The sequence below is a fragment of the Chenopodium album genome, chromosome 1 (genome assembly GCF_948465745.1).
Source record: "Chenopodium album chromosome 1, dcCheAlbu1.1, whole genome shotgun sequence".
In the NCBI taxonomy this organism is placed as follows: domain Eukaryota; kingdom Viridiplantae; phylum Streptophyta; class Magnoliopsida; order Caryophyllales; family Amaranthaceae; genus Chenopodium; species Chenopodium album.
This window is the reverse complement of record NC_137834.1, coordinates 38,331,383-38,350,912: the sequence shown is the minus strand read 5'-3', so window position 1 is coordinate 38,350,912 and position 19,530 is coordinate 38,331,383. Positions and strand designations below refer to the sequence as shown.

At 35.0% G+C, this 19,530-nt stretch overlaps 1 protein-coding gene across 1 annotated transcript; it reads left to right on the top strand.

The window, feature by feature from the left end:
- The first annotated feature begins 840 nt into the window (after positions 1-840).
- On the top strand, positions 841-17,801 carry LOC145555489 (dynamin-2B-like). Its single transcript, XM_081617229.1, has 22 exons — positions 841-1,259; positions 3,631-3,681; positions 3,772-3,892; positions 4,045-4,137; positions 4,440-4,501; positions 4,629-4,746; positions 4,842-5,181; positions 5,588-5,735; positions 5,878-5,979; positions 6,105-6,224; positions 6,508-6,591; positions 6,734-6,861; positions 7,538-7,622; positions 7,774-7,921; positions 9,211-9,287; positions 9,943-9,999; positions 11,617-11,758; positions 11,844-11,992; positions 12,637-12,750; positions 12,835-12,902; positions 15,960-16,126; positions 17,247-17,801. Exons 1-22 carry the CDS (start codon positions 1,107-1,109, stop codon positions 17,465-17,467), a joined length of 2,748 nt encoding a protein of 915 aa, XP_081473355.1. The 5' UTR covers positions 841-1,106; the 3' UTR covers positions 17,468-17,801.
- The last annotated feature ends 1,729 nt before the right edge of the window (positions 17,802-19,530 follow it).

Below are 19,530 nucleotides of genomic sequence, written 5' to 3'. Positions count from 1 at the left end.
GAACTTCCTACTGGCAAGATTCGAAGAGACATGGAGAGCTTTGGGTGACTTTGAGCACAATTCAAATGCTGCTCCTAGTCATAGGGTTGAGGCTTTAGTCCGTTGGTTGGCTCCTCCAGTAGGGTGGCTTGTGCTCAACACAGATGGGTCAGCCAAGGGTGCACCAGGACCAGCTGGGGGTGGTCGACTGATCAGGGATTGCACGGGTAAGCTAGCATATGCCTTCTCTCTAAAGATGGGACATTGCAATGCCTTTTAAGCTGAAGTTAAAGCTCTAGAATATGGACTAGAATTGGCAGCTAGGATGGGGCCAAGCAAACTACAAATTCAACTAGACAACCTTGCCTTAGTGCAGACCTTGAGGAATGAAAACCAGTATGTTGGTGAAACGGTTCATAGCATCGCAAGGTGTAAGAAGATTTTAGAAGAGACTAATTGGCAATTTGAAGTTCATCATATCTACCGAGAAGCAAACAGAGCAGCGGATTGGCTAGCCAATCAAGGAGTCTCGCAGAACAACAATATAGTGTTGATTCAAGTCCCCCCTTTAGCTTTAGGGAGAATTTTACATGATGATGTCGTAGGTGTGGCTTTGTCACGTTTTGTTCCCCCGTAGTTTTTTTGTACTTTTGTTTTTTCTCGGGGCTTTGCCCCTCGTTTGCACCAAAAAAAAAAAAAAAAAAAATAGTTGGTGATTTTTTTTTTTTTTTAAAAAAAAAACCCTCAAAATACAAGTGTTATTTTCACACGGCTAAGTTACCGAAAGTCCGAAACATAATTAGCAACCTGTAAAATAAGATCTGCTCCGTCAGCAAGTGGGGTATATTTCATTATAATCACCGCACCTCAAAAACTCTTCCATCCCCACCCCAATCTGACTGAAAAACTTGAAAAAAGTTTGAAATTCCAAAACCCCCAATTTGAATTTTCTCTCTCTACCGATCTCCTTCTCCAAAATCAAATCTCCCCCCATTAGGGTTTCTCTCTCTCCTCACATTTCTGGATCTACTCTTTTTCTTCGATCTCTTCCACTTTGCTTTTTTCTTAGATTCGATTTCATTTTTTTTTGTTTTAATTTAATTTGAAGAGGAAAGAAAGAAACTCAAATGGAGGCGATCGAAGAATTGTCGCAGCTTTCTGATGCGATGCGTCAAGCAGCGTCTGTGCTTGCTGACGAAGATGTGGATGATACTTCTGCTTCGGCATCGTCGTCTCGTCGGAACTCTACTTTCCTCAATGTTGTTGCGCTTGGCAATGTCGTAAGTTGCTATTCAATTTCTTCGATTTGCTGCTTTTGGCCTCGCTTTTTACTTGCTAAATGATTGAGATCTAGTTCTTGATTTGCCTTTTTGGATTCTGATTTGAAAAAAGTGTGATTTTGATGAATTAATTGTCAGATTTTTAGATTTTTTGATGATATGATCTATGATGATGCTGACACTATGATTTCGTGACTGAATGCAAGATTTGAGATAGTGTAGGTGTTTATTGCATTATGCAGATTGGTTAAGGATTAATTGGCTGTCTTTGATAGAGAATCGTAGTTATGCATTGCGTGCGTGCTTTATATCGTGTCGACTGCAAATCATTAGTAATGTATAGTAGGCGGCTTTATCGGCACTAGTGTTTATGATGCCACTTCTGTTAGCTGAACACGAGCTTCAGTTTAAAGTGATTCAGCTTATGATCAAAATTGCCTTCTCTTTTAATTCATCAGAGCACTCTCTATTCTCTATACTATAGAATTATAATGTGGTTTATGATTTTGTTTCTGAACCATGGATCCGCTCTGCTGCACTAACATAGTTGTCTATAATTTTCGGCATTGGTTATAAATAGCTTTTTTTGTTTTAATTTTTGTTTAATCCTTTTTCCATTGTTTAGAGCTAGAAATAAGAGAAATATCTGATTTAGAATTTCATTTTAAAAATAGGGTTATGATGAAATGAGGTGGAAAAGGCACATGTATGTATGAGTTTTTTTTTCATGAACTACCTCCGTTTCATATTATGTGCAACATTTATTAAAAATGGGTGTTACACATTATGTCCAACAAATGCTTTCTTTTCTTTTTAAGTTGTCATTTCTCTCCATCCCTCTTCTCATCACATACATATATATCTTTCTCTCCATCTAACACTAGCAAACAAATTTTGCCTAGGAGTTAGTGTAAATGCCTTTGTTGCACATATGAAACAAAGGTATTTTTATTTTGGCAGTGTACAGAAGTATTTTAAAATATTCATCTGGATCAGCCAGTAAATAAGATGTTAATATTCCTCATAGAACGGATCATCTATGTTTCATCACTTAATTAATGTTGGTTTGCCCCTTTCCGCGAAGTCGTATTCCTTCCCAAAGTTGATGGGCATTTCATGCTGATACGGCAGGAGATCATTGTAAGGACTATTTAATCCTCATTAAAGGGACAAAGAACATTTGGTTGAGTGGTAGGTAGAAATTTGTATTTTTATCTTCATGATGGTCTGACTGCATCGTTCAAGCTCAGAAATTATTTGTAAAAATATAGATAATTGTAGCAAAGGTCTAATAAAAAGTGAGTGACTTAACATGCATAGTTGATTTTACATGATTATTTTGAAACACTGCATGCGTTTTATTTGAGGCATAATTAAACAATTTTATTGCTTCTAGCATTGAACGTGAACTTATGATATATGATGAAAATAAAGGAATCCATCACCTATTTGATTTGAATAACTAGCACTTGTTGCCTTAAGTTATTTATTTGTTCAATTGCACCACCATACTCTGGCTTCTACCACCTTATGTTATCACAAACTTTCACTAGTTCATAATCATCTTCTTAAAACTCTAATAAAGTTTTTGCTTTTCACCTGCTTTAGTAGTTTTTTGATTCTACTCAAGCTGTTGCCTCTATAAGTGTGACTTGTTACAATATTTGCTATTTTGGGTCTCATGTTTTTCGAGATTCTAGAATTTTAGGCATATAAGCCTTAGATGCTGCCCTTAACATTAATGACAACTCGTTTTGCTCAATGGATTCCAGAAAGACCTCAAATTTAGTAAGGACTGAGTACCTTTGGACTTTAATTGAATGCTAATGATTCCTGTTAATTTTTAGTATTTTCCATTGAGTGTGAATGTTCCCGGAATGAGAAAATGAAATGAATGCGATAATTGAATTAGGAAACTCTGCATCAAGATTTCCATTTTATCTTTTTGCACTGTGTGATAGAATAAATAACTACTTTTTCCGTTTCTATTTAGTTGACGCGTTTGATTTAGGCACATATATTAAGGAGATGAGAGAGAGTGAGAGAGAATGAAAAGGAAAGTGGGGTACCTTGTAAATGCAAGGTAAAAAAATTACCCCAAAAGGAAACGTGTCAACTAAAAAAAAACTTCCTAAAAAGGAATACGTGTCAACTAATAAGAAACAGAGGTAGTATTATATTTTTTTTATTATTAATTACTTGTGAACCACCATATATTAGATGCTCTTTAATTATATTTTGCCAAGATCACACATGATGATTTTGATGTTAGTATCTTGATGGTTAAATAGTTAAAGTTTGTTGCTGGTTTTTCCCTTTTCTTTTGGGGTGTTCATTGAGTACAAAGTTTTTTCTTTTTATAATTGTCCAGGGTGCAGGTAAATCAGCAGTCTTGAATAGTCTGATTGGGCATCCTGTTTTGGTAAGAAATTTCAGTATTTATTTTTCCGCTCAAAACTAAATGCATGTTTGTTATATTTTTTTTAATCTTTATTTATTTATTTTTGGATAGCCAACTGGTGAAAATGGAGCTACACGAGCTCCCATAAGCATTGAATTAAATAGAGATGGTTCTTTAAGCAGCAAATCCATTGTTTTGCAAATTGACAATAAAACTCAGCAGGTGTCTGCAAGTAAGGCTACTCAACCAAATAAAACCTGATTGCTTACTCTAACTTATGGTTTTAGTATACAAGTCATAATAATAAACAAAATTCTTGCAATTAACCTTTTTTTTTTTTTTTTAATTATTTTTTTATTTTTTTACCATATTGGTTCTTAACAGGTGCTCTTAGGCATTCTCTTCAGGATAGGCTCAGCAAGGGCTCATCAGGAAAGACTCGTGATGAGATTTACTTGAAGCTGCGTACAAGTACAGGTTATGTTTACCTTTGGCCTCTTCTTCTGGTTGGTTTCGAATGTAGGCTACCAGCCTGGAATTGTTCTAGTATTTTAGTTTTCTGTTTCTTGGCTTTATTCCTTGTCAAATTTGTGAAGGTGAACTTTATTCATGTGGTAACAGGGGCCCTAAATTATAATATATCTTTTGGGCCTATGTTGCATGTTCAAGAGACTGGACTACTGAAGTACAGAGATAAGATAGTTTTGATGTCATGGAGATTGTCCTTTGGTTTTTTCTTGTTGGGCCTCTTTTTGACGATTTTGTATTTATTTGTTCAGCTCCACCTTTGAAATTGATTGATCTGCCTGGGTTGGATCAACGGATTGTGGACGATTCTATGGTGAGTTGTGTAATGTTTAAATTATGTGTTTGAGCCAATAATTAGTAGTACTATGCATCTTTTTCTAACTTGCTTGTTATTCTGTATTGGGTGAATGGCCTTAATCTCCTGATCTATCTTACATTAGGTCAGTGACTATGTGGCGCACAGCGATGCAATTTTGTTGGTGGTAATTCCTGCTTCTCAGGCACCAGAAGTATCTTCAGCAAGAGGTCTTAGACTTGCCAAGGAGCATGATGCAGAAGGCGAGTTTGAGAATAGTGCTGCATTAGACACTTTCCTTTTGTGTTGGTCTTTCCTTGTTATATAGCTCAGTCTTTCAAATTTTAATTGATTGTAGGAACGAGAACTATTGGTGTAATCAGCAAAATAGATCAAGCTGCGTCAGAGCCTAAAGCCCTTGCTGCTGTCCAGGCCTTGTTGTCAGGTCAGGGACCAAGAAGCACCGCTGATATGCCATGGGTTGCTTTAATTGGTCAGTCAGTGTCAATAGCTACCGCTTCTGGAACTGCTGGGTCTGAGAACTCCTTAGAAACTGCTTGGCGAGCTGAAACTGAGAGCCTTAAGTCTATCTTAACCGGGGCTCCCCAAGGCAAGCTTGGTAGAATAGCTTTGGTAGAATCTTTGGCTGCACAAATACGCAACCGTATGAAAGTCAGGCTTCCTAGTATTCTTTCTGGGTAAACTCTTTCAGCCATTGCTTATTGTCCTCTTTGTTAAGGAAACAAACTAGTTTCTTAATTTTCCAATACTAAGGGATCAGTTAAGTATAAAACATCCATAAACAGAAAGTGAGTACAATATTTAGGAACTGAGGAAGTAAGTAAATATTTAAGTAGTTACAAAAGGGTGCTTTACCTCCTGAAAGTTGGCCTCTGTATGAGGGTAAAAAGCTAAGAAGGACTGTAGGCAGTTTTTTGTTGAATAATTTAGAAAGTTGATTATAGTGAGTACAAAGAGCAGTAAGTTATCAAAAAGCGTTCTTTAGAGCCGACTAGCAGTGGAGCGGTTCTATGCCTTAATTGACCCATTATTGTGTTTATTATTATCTACTTATTTATTTTTGTGGTTTATTAAATTTTATAGACTTCAAGGCAAGTCCCAGATAGTTCAGGATGAACTAGTGAAACTTGGTGAGTCAATGGTTTCTAGCCCTGAAGGTACGAGAGCTTTGGCACTGGAACTTTGTCGTGAATTTGAAGAAAAATTTTTGAGGCATGTCACTGGTGGTGAGGTATAATATAATTTTCATTATGCTGGAGTCAATTGTGTTGCATGACATCACCTCCCTTGGTATTTGATGTGTTGACACAATTTCTGACATAAATATTTGTTAGAGCTGCCTTCTAATTCAAACTGCGTTTTTATATTCTTAGGGCAATGGGTGGAAGATTGTTGCCAGTTTCGAGGGAAATTTTCCTAACAGGATAAAGCAGCTTCCATTGGAACGACACTTTGATATTAACAATGTCAAAAGGGTATTGCCCTTCACTTGAATTTGATTTACCAAAAAAGAAAAAAAAAAATCTTTTAGTGTTTTAATATTGTGTAGAATTTAAATATATACTAATTTGTTTTCCTTCTATTATTTCTGTTCTATCAGATTGTTCTAGAAGCAGATGGTTACCAACCCTATCTTATATCTCCTGAAAAGGGGCTGAGATCTTTGATAAAGAGTGTCCTTGAAATGGCTAAAGAACCATCACGGCTTTGTGTTGATGAGGTGAACATGCTCATGAATATAATGTATTGTCTCATTAGTGCTAGGCAACATATACCTTGTTTACTTCAGTTTGCTTAGGATTCACTTTAGTTTGAGGTTTTCTATGTGAATTGTCATGCAATAATCCCCCCCCCCCCCCCCCCCCCTCTCATCCGTTTATGTCCATCCTTCACTTAATTAACTGATTATTACTAGTTTGCCATCAGTTGGGTATGCCAAATTTCTTTCTCTTTCAACCTTTCCATTCTTTTTATTGATTCATTGGTAATATTTGTATTAAAAGGTGCATCATGTACTGGTGGATATTGTTTCTCAATCTGCAAATGCCACACCGGGTCTTGGAAGGTACCCACCATTTAAAAGAGAGGTAATGTGTGCCTTTTTGTTTTTTTATTATAATTTAGATTTTTAGACATTTCTAAATTATGTGGAAAATAAAATGGGTGTTAACAATTTTAGAAGTCAAAGGAATTGCCCCACACTTTCTCATTTTAATAATTTTGGAACAGGTAATCGCAATTGCAAGCTCTGCACTTGATGTTTTTAAAGGCAAAGCAAAGCAAATGGTAGTTGACCTAGTAGATATGGAGCGTGCCTTTGTTCCACCACAACACTTTATTCGTTTGGTGCAGAGACGGTATGTTCATGACATCAATATCAGTTTCATTCTAATGACTGTCTAAACATAATGTTGAGAATAGTGTCTGGGCAATAAAGGCCCACTTCTTTATATGGAGGTTGGGAGGAAGGGGAAGTAAGGGGAGAAAGCACTGAAATACAACCCTTGGATGAGATAGCTTGGCTGTATATTGTTATTTCATTGCTAGGCTCTATAGGCTATAGCTATGGGCACAAACTATGAGTAAAAATGTTCAGTGTTGAATCCTTTATTATTATTATTTTTTATTTTATTTTCTTTGATTTTACAAATTGTGTGGTATGACTCATATGCATGGTTTTGAAAGAGAACTTCAAGCTATGATATGACCATCTTTATCTGACCAAGTGCTAAGGCCTTTAATACCTTCACTATTGAATTTCTCTTGAAGCTATCAAATTGTGTAGGGTCTATAGATTTCCACTAGTTAATCACTGTTCGTATGGGTGGATAGCTTTTAGCTGATAAGTGATTTGCTCTGTACCCTATCCAGATGTTACTTTCATAACCATTTACATGAATTCAGGCTAAGATTTACTAATGACCTTATTATAATTTGAATGTAGTTCTGGTCACTAAAGTTAAGCTGATATTTGCATCCACACATTTTAGTCTATCTTGACCCATTATTTCTTTGATTCTTTTGAGCTGCTAGGATGGAGAGGCAAAGACGTGAAGAGGAGGTAAAGAGTAGATCTTCCAAGAAAGGGTCGGATGCAGAGCAATCAATGTTGAATAGGGTAGGAACTCTATCTGGTTTGATTTATTTTTTTGTTTTGTGTTTTATTTATTTATTTTTAAATTTTCATGATGTTTGAGCACAGATACATGTTTTGTTAATTTTAGTGTGCCAATTTTTGCCTTAACATTCTGAAGTCTTTTCTTATTTAGGCAACAAGTCCTCAGACAAGCAGCCAACAAAGTGGGAACTCTAAATCATTGAAGGATTCAAAATCTGATAAAGAGAAAGACAAAGACAAAGAGGGACAAGAGGGTTCTGGTGTGAAGACTGCTGGGCCCGAGGGAGAGATAACTGCAGGTTTGCCCCGACATTTATTTTTGAATAAACTTGATTAGCATGAGTTCTTGGGGTGTTCACTGCACCTTATATTTGTTGAACTGAATTTTTTTTGCTTTACTTAAATTATTCTTACAGAACTGAAATTAATTTTTATTGAACTGAAATTATTTTTGCTGAGATGAAATTATATTTTTCAGATTCTCTATTATATTTCTTCTTTAAAGTTACTGATTTTTATTGAACTGAACTTAATTTTACCTGATATTATTTTACCTGAATATTATTTTGTAAGATTAAATGAACATGGCCTAAGTTTAAAGAACATTAAAGAATGGCTAGTAGTGTTTAGGGTTTAGGATAAGAACTAAGAAGCAATTGTTTGAGATTAGGAGGTTGGAGTTGGAAAAAGTTAGTACTTGGGGGAAAGCAATGAGTTGTTAATGGAGGTGTGTGGGTGGTTTTGGTGCTTATTTTAGGATTTGATAGATGTGCAGAGAGGCAAGGCAGAAGGAGAAGGTGGAGGATGAGGGGATGATATTTGTTTTGGATTTTGAAGTTTCACAAATGTGGTTGGGTGGCAGGGTTGGACAAATGTGTTAGGTAGAGGGCAATTTGGTTCCTTGCATATACTATTTGTTCAAAGGCCTTTAGAAAATAACTTAATTTTGCAAAATACAAATTAATAAATAAAACAGTGTAAGAGGACAGCAAAGTTTATTCTATGTTTGGTTATGTTTAGTTCTGCTTATATAAGCTATTTATGCTTATTTTCATTAATCATTGGGTCAGATCAGACCTAACTCTTTTAATTTGTGTTTACTTATCGCTAAATATCTTTTATTCCATGAATAATAAAAATTGGAAGGTGCGCCATACATGTTAATACAAGTTTAGACATCTTATTTGACAATATTATATTTTAAAAATTAGTTTACATTATGCTCAAACTCAAAGTTTAGTCAAATCTGGAAAGTAGATCGTGGCAGAAAAATTCAGATCATGATCACTGAACATAGCCTTAGGCCAATCTAATAGTTGAGTGCTTGGAAGATAAAGACATGTTGAATCAAGTTAGACACTTTTGGGGGATAAAGAAAAAAAAAAAAATCTAAGAATAAGTTCTCTTTTTAAAAAATTAAAACCTTTCTTGAATGCCATACCATTTATACCATTGATCATGAAGAAATTGCGACATCTTCAATAGTTGAATTGTCTTACATGATCATGATACTGTACCCATAGCATGGATGCACTTTATAATGCTTTGGATCATATAATGTGGTACTTAAATTTGATTGAAATATCAGGTTTCTTATTGAAGAAGAGTGCAAAGACTAACAGTTGGAGTAGACGATGGTTTGTGTTGAATGAAAAAACTAAAAAGGTTGGTATATCCTTAACTTCTGTCTTTGTTGCTGTAGTGGTCTCTTGGGCAAAGATTTGGTGGTGCTTTGAAAGTTTTTGTTGGCTGAGTTAGTGTTGTTTTATTAAATCTTTGCTCCTATTTATTTCTCTATGCCATCTTTGCTCCTAGTTACTTTCTACTTTTTTTTGGCTGAGTAATTAACCTTTCTCTAACTTATAAGCAAAAATAGCGTTTTTTTTTTTGTTTTTTGTTTTTTGTTTTTTTCATGGAAATAATCCTTTCTATATTTAAAGTAACCTTGTGATGCTAAATGTAATTTGGTTTTCCAGTTCTGGCAAATATTTAATGTACTTTATTTTTGTATCTGAAGTAGCTCTTTTCTAGCTTATAGGAAAATGTAACATCTTTTGTTTTCATTTAATGTGACCCTATTTCTGTTTAAAGCGCCCATTTTCTGGGGTATAAACATTAACATATATTTCCATAAATGTAATTCGTTGTAAGTTGGAATTTATCCTTTATTCAGTATATGTGATCTTGTTTACAGCTTTTAGTAGTAGGATAATTTTGGTGAATCTTAAGTGTTGAGTCTTGATTGCATACATAGGCACACTAAAGTAAAATGTTAATTCAATGAATGGGCTGATTTATATTTTATGTCTATTTCTTGCAGCTTGGATACACAAAGAAACAAGAAGAAAGACATTTTCGCGGTGTGATCACTTTGGAGGTAAAAGAAGCACTGATATGATTATTATGAACTGTTTGTATTTTTTGTACTTATGGCTAGGAATCTGCTGTTGAATTTTTGTGGTAGTCTCCGGGCTATTTTTTTTTTTTGCCTAATAGCTCCTGCATGGAAAGTCTTAAACATTTAAAGGCCTTAGAAATGATTATATATACTGAATGCCATAGTTTCATGTCATATCTTTTCATGGATGTTAGGTTTATCATTGGGTAATATGTATAGGATCAGGCACTACACTCATGGTTTGAGATAAGTCATACTCAATAGAATTAGCTGCTGACTTTATATATATATAAATGTATCACCACCAAAATGCTCCAAACTGTTAAACTCACCGCCAAAAGCATTGGAAAGGTTTGAAGTAACTTTTTAAAAGCCATCGACATTAGAACATAGTACATTGTCTTTCCTTAAAGACTCAACTAAAAGTCATAAATTTGTAGAATATACAATTTTTTGGCTATGGCGGTTGTTGTTGGAACAATGGTTGTTGATGGGGGAAAGGGGTTGATCCGTTGATGTGGCAGGGTAGTGGAATTCATGGAATTCAAAGGTAGCTAATTTACATAGGTTTAGTTACATAACTTAGGTTGAGACATTTAGTGTTGGAAATGAAGGCAATATGGCACTATTATTGAAAGCATAAAAAACTGTGCATACAATGTTTCACTTTAAAAATTAATTCATCGCCCGAACCCAATACTTCGAGGATTTTGAGAGTGGGGCATCTAGGCGACATAATTGCAAAAATATTGAACCAAACACATGGTATGGGTAATTGGGTATAGAAGAATCCAAACCTATTTGGTTCACATAAATAACTTATGAGCTTCATATGGCTAAATCCCATACCTAGCATTTGCCTATAAAATTTCAATTTATGAAATTGATGTATTATATCAAGATGCAAATTGTATTTTCGATATAAAATAATAAGGATAAAAGAATTAAAAGTAAAGACAATAACAACGATGAGGGTGAGTTAAAGTAGTACTAGAAACTAGAATCAAGACACCTTCATAAATGGAGGTAATAAGATGTCCGAAATGCATTGACGCTGCTACTAATGCTTTCTAGAGCACCCACATCTACCAAACAAACAGGCCAAAAGGCTGCAATTACTATATATATAATAAAACGCAAAGAAAGAAGGAAAATAATAGCTTTCAAATTAGAGGGTACATTAAGCTTCAATTAAATTGGCTTGAGTAATTTCAGTAGAGGATGGACCATCACTAAGCAATTTTGTTTCCAAGAGGAGCTTCTAACTGGAACACCTGCAACAAGAAAGACATGAAAATTCCAAGTGTAATTATAAAACTTCTCAAATTGACTCAAGGGGTTTAATTTATCAAAATTATTCAAACAAATTACTAGCAAAAATTGTAATTAAGTGCAAATAAAAAGCTATAGCTGCCACAGTAGTTAATTAATATTTTACAAAAAATGCAAAGATGAGATATAATCTTCTTTCTCACATGGCAACAGACTGTTAAATCTAGAATATGTCTATATAATATCATTTAAGCCAGCAGAATCACATTTGCTTGATCTCTTGCCACCAGCCCATCAAATGATAAATTGCTAATGACTTTTCAGGAGTGTCAAATTGAAGAAATTTCTGACGAGGAAGATGCACCCCCCAAAAGTTCTAAGGATAAAAAGTCTAATGGTCCTGATAAAGGTCCCAGCCTAACATTTAAGTTGACTAGCAAAGTACCATACAAGACTGTTCTTAAAGGTTTGGAAAGCATAGTATGTTTGTTTTCAAATTTGGTTCATCGATCAAGTTTGGCTCTGTAAGAATCTGTTCCTTTGCTGTGCAGCACATAGTGCTGTGTTGTTGAAAGCTGAGAGTGTGGCTGACAAGGTTGAGTGGTTGAACAAGTTGAAGAATATTGCAGTACTTAAAAGTGGTCAAGGAATGGGTGAACCTGGACTACAGATGCGTCAAAGTCATTCTGATGGTTCCCTAGTAAGTTCCACTCTCCATTTTATCTTCCTTTTCTTATATTGGTCATCTGGGCTTTGTGGGTGGGTTTGGGGGGGGGGGGGGGGGGGGGGGTGGGGGGTTGTTTTGCATTTTACAGGCTGGTGGTTTAACTTTTATTTCACTGGAAATCCTTGCAAATCATATGTTCAGAAAATTTGACACTTGTTAGAGCTTTAGGTTTTGTTAGGCTGCCTTATTCTTTTTATGGATCATTGTATTGTAAATAAAGGAATCGCTACTATTCACCTAAGAAAGTGACCATCAGTGTACTTATGAACTATGCTGGGAGAGAGGGAAGTAAAAAGGGTAATTCAAAATCAGAAGGATTTGTTGTGAAGAAGCTTATTCATCTCTGGGAAGTTGTATTGATGAAGCATTTAAGCCTTACTCAGTAAGGTGACGTTATTCACCCTATTTCTCTTGTTTACGCGTGACGGAGCTGTGATACTTCATGATAAACAGTGACAGAATGAATGAGATGTGTATGCAACTTGGGATTCTCCCCCATTTTCCTTGGATTATCTAGCCATTCTCTATGAGTAGTTTTAAGAAAAATATTACAGTTTTTGGCTGCTTGCTGCAGTAATTGGATTGTATAAACTTTGTTGATTCATACAATGGTATAGGACACAATGGCAAGAAGACCTGCAGATCCTGAAGAAGAGCTTCGCTGGATGTCTCAGGAAGTGCGTGGATATGTCGAAGCTGTTCTAAACAGCCTTGCTGCAAATGTGCCAAAAGTCAGAATTCATCCCTCGTTTTCACTTAACTTACACCCTGACATGTTTTCATCCCCTCTTATTGACTTTTTGGCTATTGAACAGGCTGTTGTTCTTTGCCAAGTGGAGAAAGCCAAAGAGGACATGCTTAATCAATTGTATAGTTCCATAAGGTTAGGGCCTACTTCGTGGTTTCTTATATACATCCTCTGGTTTTTATTTATTACTTGCTACACTTCTCATTTCATGTTTGCCAATGCCTAATTTCAATCACTAATATATCTAATTACCAATACGTAAATATTATAAAATTTTGATATTATTAAAGTATGAATTGAGATGAATCAAACAAGATCCCACATGACTATATTTTTCTTAACTACTTCATTCTTTTTAGTTGCACCACTTTCCTAAAACGGAAGTTTCAAATTAGCTGCATCACTTTTCTTTTTAGTCAATAGACACACACTCTCTCTCTCTCCCATCGCATGGGTTCATTCTTTTTATTCTCTCTCTCTCTCCAATAATTTCCCAGGAGTCCGCAATCTGCAAAGTGATGTAGCTTAAAAAAAACAGAGGAGGTATAAATTATCAAAGCTAGTCAAAGTGGGATATATGAACAGTGTGAAAGTAAAACTATTGGAAGTATAAAAAAAAGAAGAAAAAAAAAGATGTAATATTTTGCCTTTAGTGTTTATTAACATCTAAATAATCTGACTTGTGATACTGTTGAGTGTTAGCTGTTGAAAATTTTACTTGAGTATAAATTGGAGATGATTAAATGAAGATGTGTGAGCATTTCTATTAATGGCTAAGATACCCGGCTTTATTTGAGACCCAAATAAAGGATGGTTTAGTATACCAAACATTTATTAATGGCTAAGATACCTGGCGCTGTAAGGCTTATTCTTGTCAGATAAGTTGAAATCTCAAACTCCTTCCGTCTCAAAATGTTACTACTCCCTCCGTGTTTTTTTAAGTGTTACAGTTTGACCGGCACATAATTTTAGGCAATTTAATTGACTTTAATGAAATAAGAGGTAAGTGTGGTAGTTGGAGTATTAAAAAATTGTAAAAGAAAGATGGTGGTGGGGTTAATAGTTTATTGAAAAGTAATGAATGTGAGAGGAGAGATATAATAAAAAAAAATAGTAGTGGGTTTGGGTGGGGACCATGAGAAAAGAGATATATAATATTTTAATGTAGTTTTTTGCCAAAAAAAAGGAAGTGTAACACTTATTAAAACATGGCCGGATTTGGTAAGTGTAACACTTAAAAAAACACGGAGGGAGTACTTTCACGGTGATCGTCTCGGAAAAAAAATTCTAAATAAGAACCCTTTTATTATATTTTTTTATTTTTACTTTTTTAATAATAGATAGTGGAGTATGAATTGTAATATAACCTGGAAAATAAAGACAATGTAGTGGATCAGCTCTGATTGGGTATGAATTTCGTATTATGGTGGACAATGGTGACATTTTTTAGAGGATTCTTGTGCTCTTAAAGAATATTAATGCCCATCTAATAGATGTTCTCTAGACTACTACGATAGAACAGTTGGTTGCTTAGGTATATAGGTTCTGTGGAGCCTGGGCATCATGATAATGTACAATGACCAGATACTGTCATAAAAGATTTACCTTGAATTAGGATTTGGAATATAACAGGATACACTTGTTTTTATTTTTATTTATTTTATTTTTTGTATTTTTTTTTTAAATTGGGCCTGAATTCATTTTTTTACGTGAAAAATACAAGTGTGTAGGTTCAATTCTATTAAAGTTAGGGTTGTTTTTACAAACTTGTCATTTTTTAAAAATTTCTTGTAGTTTTGAATTATCGCTAAAGAATTATAATTTTTTATTTTTAGTAAAATTTGTCTAGAAGGGACATATATGTTCACTATTTTGTTTGGAAGGACCTTATATGTTTAAAGTGGTCTAAAAGGACCTTTTAAGTTGATTGTGTTGTTTGGGGGGACCTTGAGGTTGGAATCCAACAATAATTGACTTTTTTTTTTCGGACATTGACCTCTTATGTGACCTTAAAAAAAGACCCCATTTTCTTTTTTTCCATGATTTCCCTCAAATTCCCTTATGGTATGTTTGGATATATTGATTTCATTTCAAATTCTGGATTTGAGTCAATGTTGTTGTTTGATAAACTGCAAGAATTTGGATTTGTATTTGCTTCAATTCCAGGACCATTAAACATGGCTCAATTTGATAGAATTTCAAGTGCTCTGTGAAACCCTGTCATTTACAATTCACTTCCTTAGATTGACGAATATTGATGGGCATGTATCCTCGTCTTTTCCAAAATGAACAAGTGGTCAACATTTATGCAATTTGCTTGTCTCCATTTTTGCAATCTTCTCTTTTTTAGTTGCTTTCTCTCTCCTCTGTAAGTAACAGAGCTTCATTTAAATGCATTTTTTCAATTTCTTTTCCATAAGTTTTATAAACTATAAAGTCAACATCTTACGTAAAATTCCTAAATTCCAATTTCTAGAGTTTCCCAAACACATAAAATAGAATTTTAATTTCAGAATTTGGAATTCAAGAATTAAAATTTAGAAATAGAAATGAAATAAAGATAACCAAACACAACCTTATTTTGATTTGTGTCATTTGGGGATTAAAAGAGAGAGGAAGGAATTGGACGTGGACAAAAAAATAAAAGGGGGTCATTTTTTAAGGTCACGTGAGAGGTTGGAGAAAGAAGTCAATTATTGTTGGATTCCGATCTCAAGGTTCCCCAAACAACAACACTTCTAAGGTCCTTCCACACAAAATTGTGAACATATTGTCCCTTCCAGACAAAATTTCCTTATTTTTATAAAACAATGATTGACTTACGAGAGAAATAGTGAACCATAGGTCCCTTTGTTGATCTTTTGGGTAAGAAAGATAAGTTGTTTTGAGACATGCATACTATTATAACTTTATAAGTGGACTTATGTTTAGAGAAATGAGTATGATGATAACTTTTTTGTGTCATAAAAGAAAGGAATAAAGAAAAAATAACAAAAATGGAAAGTAGAAAAAATGAATAAATGAATGTACAGCAAATTTGGATGGTTAGTGCTAAAATTTGTATTCATACGTTCTTTCTCATTTAACTCATTAAATCGTTGTTTATGTTTGTTTGCGGTTATATCTATTACAGACCTTCCCCATATTCTTTATATCTTTTATGGGTTTGTATTAAAAATGCTCTACTCACAGTGGCCAGAGCTCTACAAAGATCGAAGAACTCCTTCAAGAAGACCAAAATGTGAAGCGTAAAAGAGAACGTTACACAAAGCAGTCAACTATTCTATCAAAACTTGTGAGGCAACTAAGCATCCATGATAACCGGTCAGATGGGTGGTCTGATGGTGGTAGTGGTGCAGGTAATTCATGAGTTTCTTTTATGATAGTATATTAGTTTCCAACATACTGCATCCTCTTTCCTATAAATCCTGTCTGTTGGAAACTTGGGAAGCTCAAAAAACCAAATCAACGAGCTGTTCTACACTCTAATTACTTGCAAGCTTGCCAAATATGTATATCAGGAAGCTATTAAAAATCACATCAATGAGGTATTCTATAGTCTAATTACAACTAAATATGGATTGAAAATTGTATCTTGAACTTTTACTTCCTCACATAATTTAGAAAAGTTCCAAAATTGTGATAAACCCATATGTGAAATCATAATGGGTTGGGTACTTGGGTTAGGTGTGGATACCTCCCCCACCTGCCCTAATTTTGGGTAAGTGGATGGTGGGGTGGTGGATAGCGCTTGTGCCATACCCAACCTGGCCCATACCATACACACTTTTAAATTAGATTCCATTTTGCAAGTATTTGTAGTCATACTCAGATCTATGTTTCTATTGAAAGTCCCATGGCGAAGATCTTAATATGTTTAACACAAAACTTGCATTGTCATAGAATAATCAATTATCGAGCCCCTTTTAATCAAACCAAAATAAACTTCCCCATACCTGGAGTATATTTATTCTTTACGTGAACTGAAATTGATCTTCTAAACCAAACTGATCCTAAAGTTTTGTTTTGACGAATAATTTTTGATGTGAAGTATAATTATTGGTTTTGACGAATATTTAGTTCATCTGACTTCACCGAAGTTGACCTGAATCAAACGAACTCATCAATTATCGATTAAGATCTAACTCAACTTGATTTGAGAAATCAGTTTTTCCACGCTCAATTTGAATGGTTTTGCAGTTGCAAACTTTTCTATTAGGCGTATCTGCGTATACTGTGATATAATCTGAAACATGTCTGTGGGAAGGTTCTAACTCAACTGTCCCATACTGTTATGGTTAAATAACTTAAATTTGATTGCACAACCTTGGAAAACTTCGTCATTATTGGATTGTGCATTTTGCCTGCCACAGCCCCCATGACATGTTTCTTGAACATTTGTTATTGTGATAAATTGTTGCACGTTGCCTTCAGGCTTTAAGAATACGTCACTCAAGTTTTTGTTTTACAATTCTGCAGAAAGCAGCCCCAGAACAGGGGGCTCAGGGGCTGGGGAAGATTGGAGAAGTGCATTTGATGCTGCTGCTAATGGACCGTCAGATTTCTCTAGGACACACAGTCGGCGGTACAGTGATCCAGCCCAAAATGGTGATCTAAATGGCGGATCTGGCTCAAGCTCAAACAGTCGTCGCACGCCAACACGATTGCCCCCTGCCCCACCTTCATCTGGTAGATACTAGATGTATGGGACATGAAAGTAGACGGAGTTTGTGATGACTAATATTATGATTCGTGTAATTCTTGTTGGGGTGGGTGTTTTTATCTTGCTCCCTGATGTTGAGCATTTCTTCTGCTCTCCTTACATGTTATAATAGTTTTGTAGATTGGGAGAAAAAAGAATAGGTGATTCATGTAGATAGATATTGGGCGGTGTTCCTTTTTATCATTGATGACTGAATTTTGAGATGTATTAAAATTTCCTTCCCTTTTCTTGGTGAAATGACGTCTTTGCACGATGATTGTAAAGCTTCTTTGCGCGAGATTTAAGAAATTACAATTATAACAATTTCTTCATTCTAAATTGTCGATTGGGATAGATGTAAGGATTTGCCAAAAAAATTAATAAAATTTAAGTACTGAAACAGGTGAGGTGAAGAAAGAAGAGAGGAGAGCAAAAATAACGGGCAAAATTTTTGTAGGCTGACATTTTGTGATCGGCATGGGAAAAAAAGTTGGATTGTCTTGGCTTGTTCGTTTGACAGAATTTACACATTTATTGATGTTGATTGGGAAGGAAGTGTTCATGATACATTGGTGTAGAAAGATCGAAAGACAATTTGGGCGATTCAAAATTTAATTTCCTTCATCCACCTTCGGGTAGACTGTAATTTTTCAATTACGTATTAAATACATATTTTTATTTATTTGCGTCAAATATTCTAAACTATATATTTCAAGAAAATATTATTTAGTGGACTCGACATATCCAAATACTCTTGGATATATGATGCCGTACTACGGGGGAGTAAGAGTGCATATGTCTGATTTTATAACAATGCCACCTAGAGGATTAAAAAAACATTTTAATAAGCTTCATTCATCGTTAAGAATGAAGGTGGAATGTTCATTTGGACAGTTGAAAAAATGTGGAGGATATTACATAACATTCCACAAAAGAGTCAAATGTCAATCATTGTAGCTAGCCACTTGCACACTACATAATTTTATTCGGATGCATAAGCTTGGCATACCAATCATTCAACATGATGCAAGTATAGGAGTAGCAGATTCAACTATGTACGCACAATGGCGTAAAGATAGTATGGCCAGAGTGCGACATCGTGTAGCATGTCGAATTTGGAGGGCTAATCGCTCGGAAAGCGACAATGAAGGTGATGACAATGAAGACCAGATGACAGTGAAGACCAGATGACAGTGAAGATGATGAAAATGAAGATCTTATGGAAGTAGATGGTTAATTCACCACAATGTTAAACTCTAATATAATTATGTTCTATTGTTGACATTGTCTTTTATCTATTTACTATTAACATATGTTAAAGATGGTACACATCTATTTATGTTTTCATTCACCTAAATCAATAATAATAATAATAATAATAGTAATAATAATAATAATAATAATAATAATAGCGGAATTCTGGTGCAGTTCGGGGTGCATTTCAGGCTGCTTCTCGTGCGTTTTTCGTGTCCGATTTATGGTTCTTTCTGCCGGTTCTCAGGCGATTTAAATCAGGTTTTCCGGCGTCCTTTACGAGGTAACAAAATTGGGTTTTTAATAGGACGCTTAAGGTCAGTTTTGTGCTGTTTGTGGTCTGGTTTTGGCTGTTTTTTTTTTTTTTTTTTTTTTTTTTTTTTTTTTTTTTTTGCGTTTTAGGGGCTGTATTCTGATCAGTTTGGGTGCAGTTTTTGATCCGTTGTGGGTTTAGTTTGGTGGTCTGTTTGGGTTCTATTCGGGTGCAGTTTTTTTTAGTCGGTTTTGAAGCAGTTTTCTGGTCGGTTGTAGTCCAGTTTTGGGGTGGTTCAGGTGTAATTTTCAAGCTTATTCCGCAACCATTTACAGCAAGTTTCGAGCTCGGTTTCCCAACGACTTTTCTGGCTTCTATCTCGGCATTTTGGAGTGTTTTTGGTCCAGCGTTTGGTAAGTTCCGGAGAGTCTATTTTGGTGCAGTTTTGTTACAAGCTTGGGACGATTCTGGTGCATTTTCTTGTGCATTTTGGGGCAGTTTTCTGGTAGGTTTTTTGGCCATTTGGGTGCAGTTATTTGGCTGGTTTTCTTGTG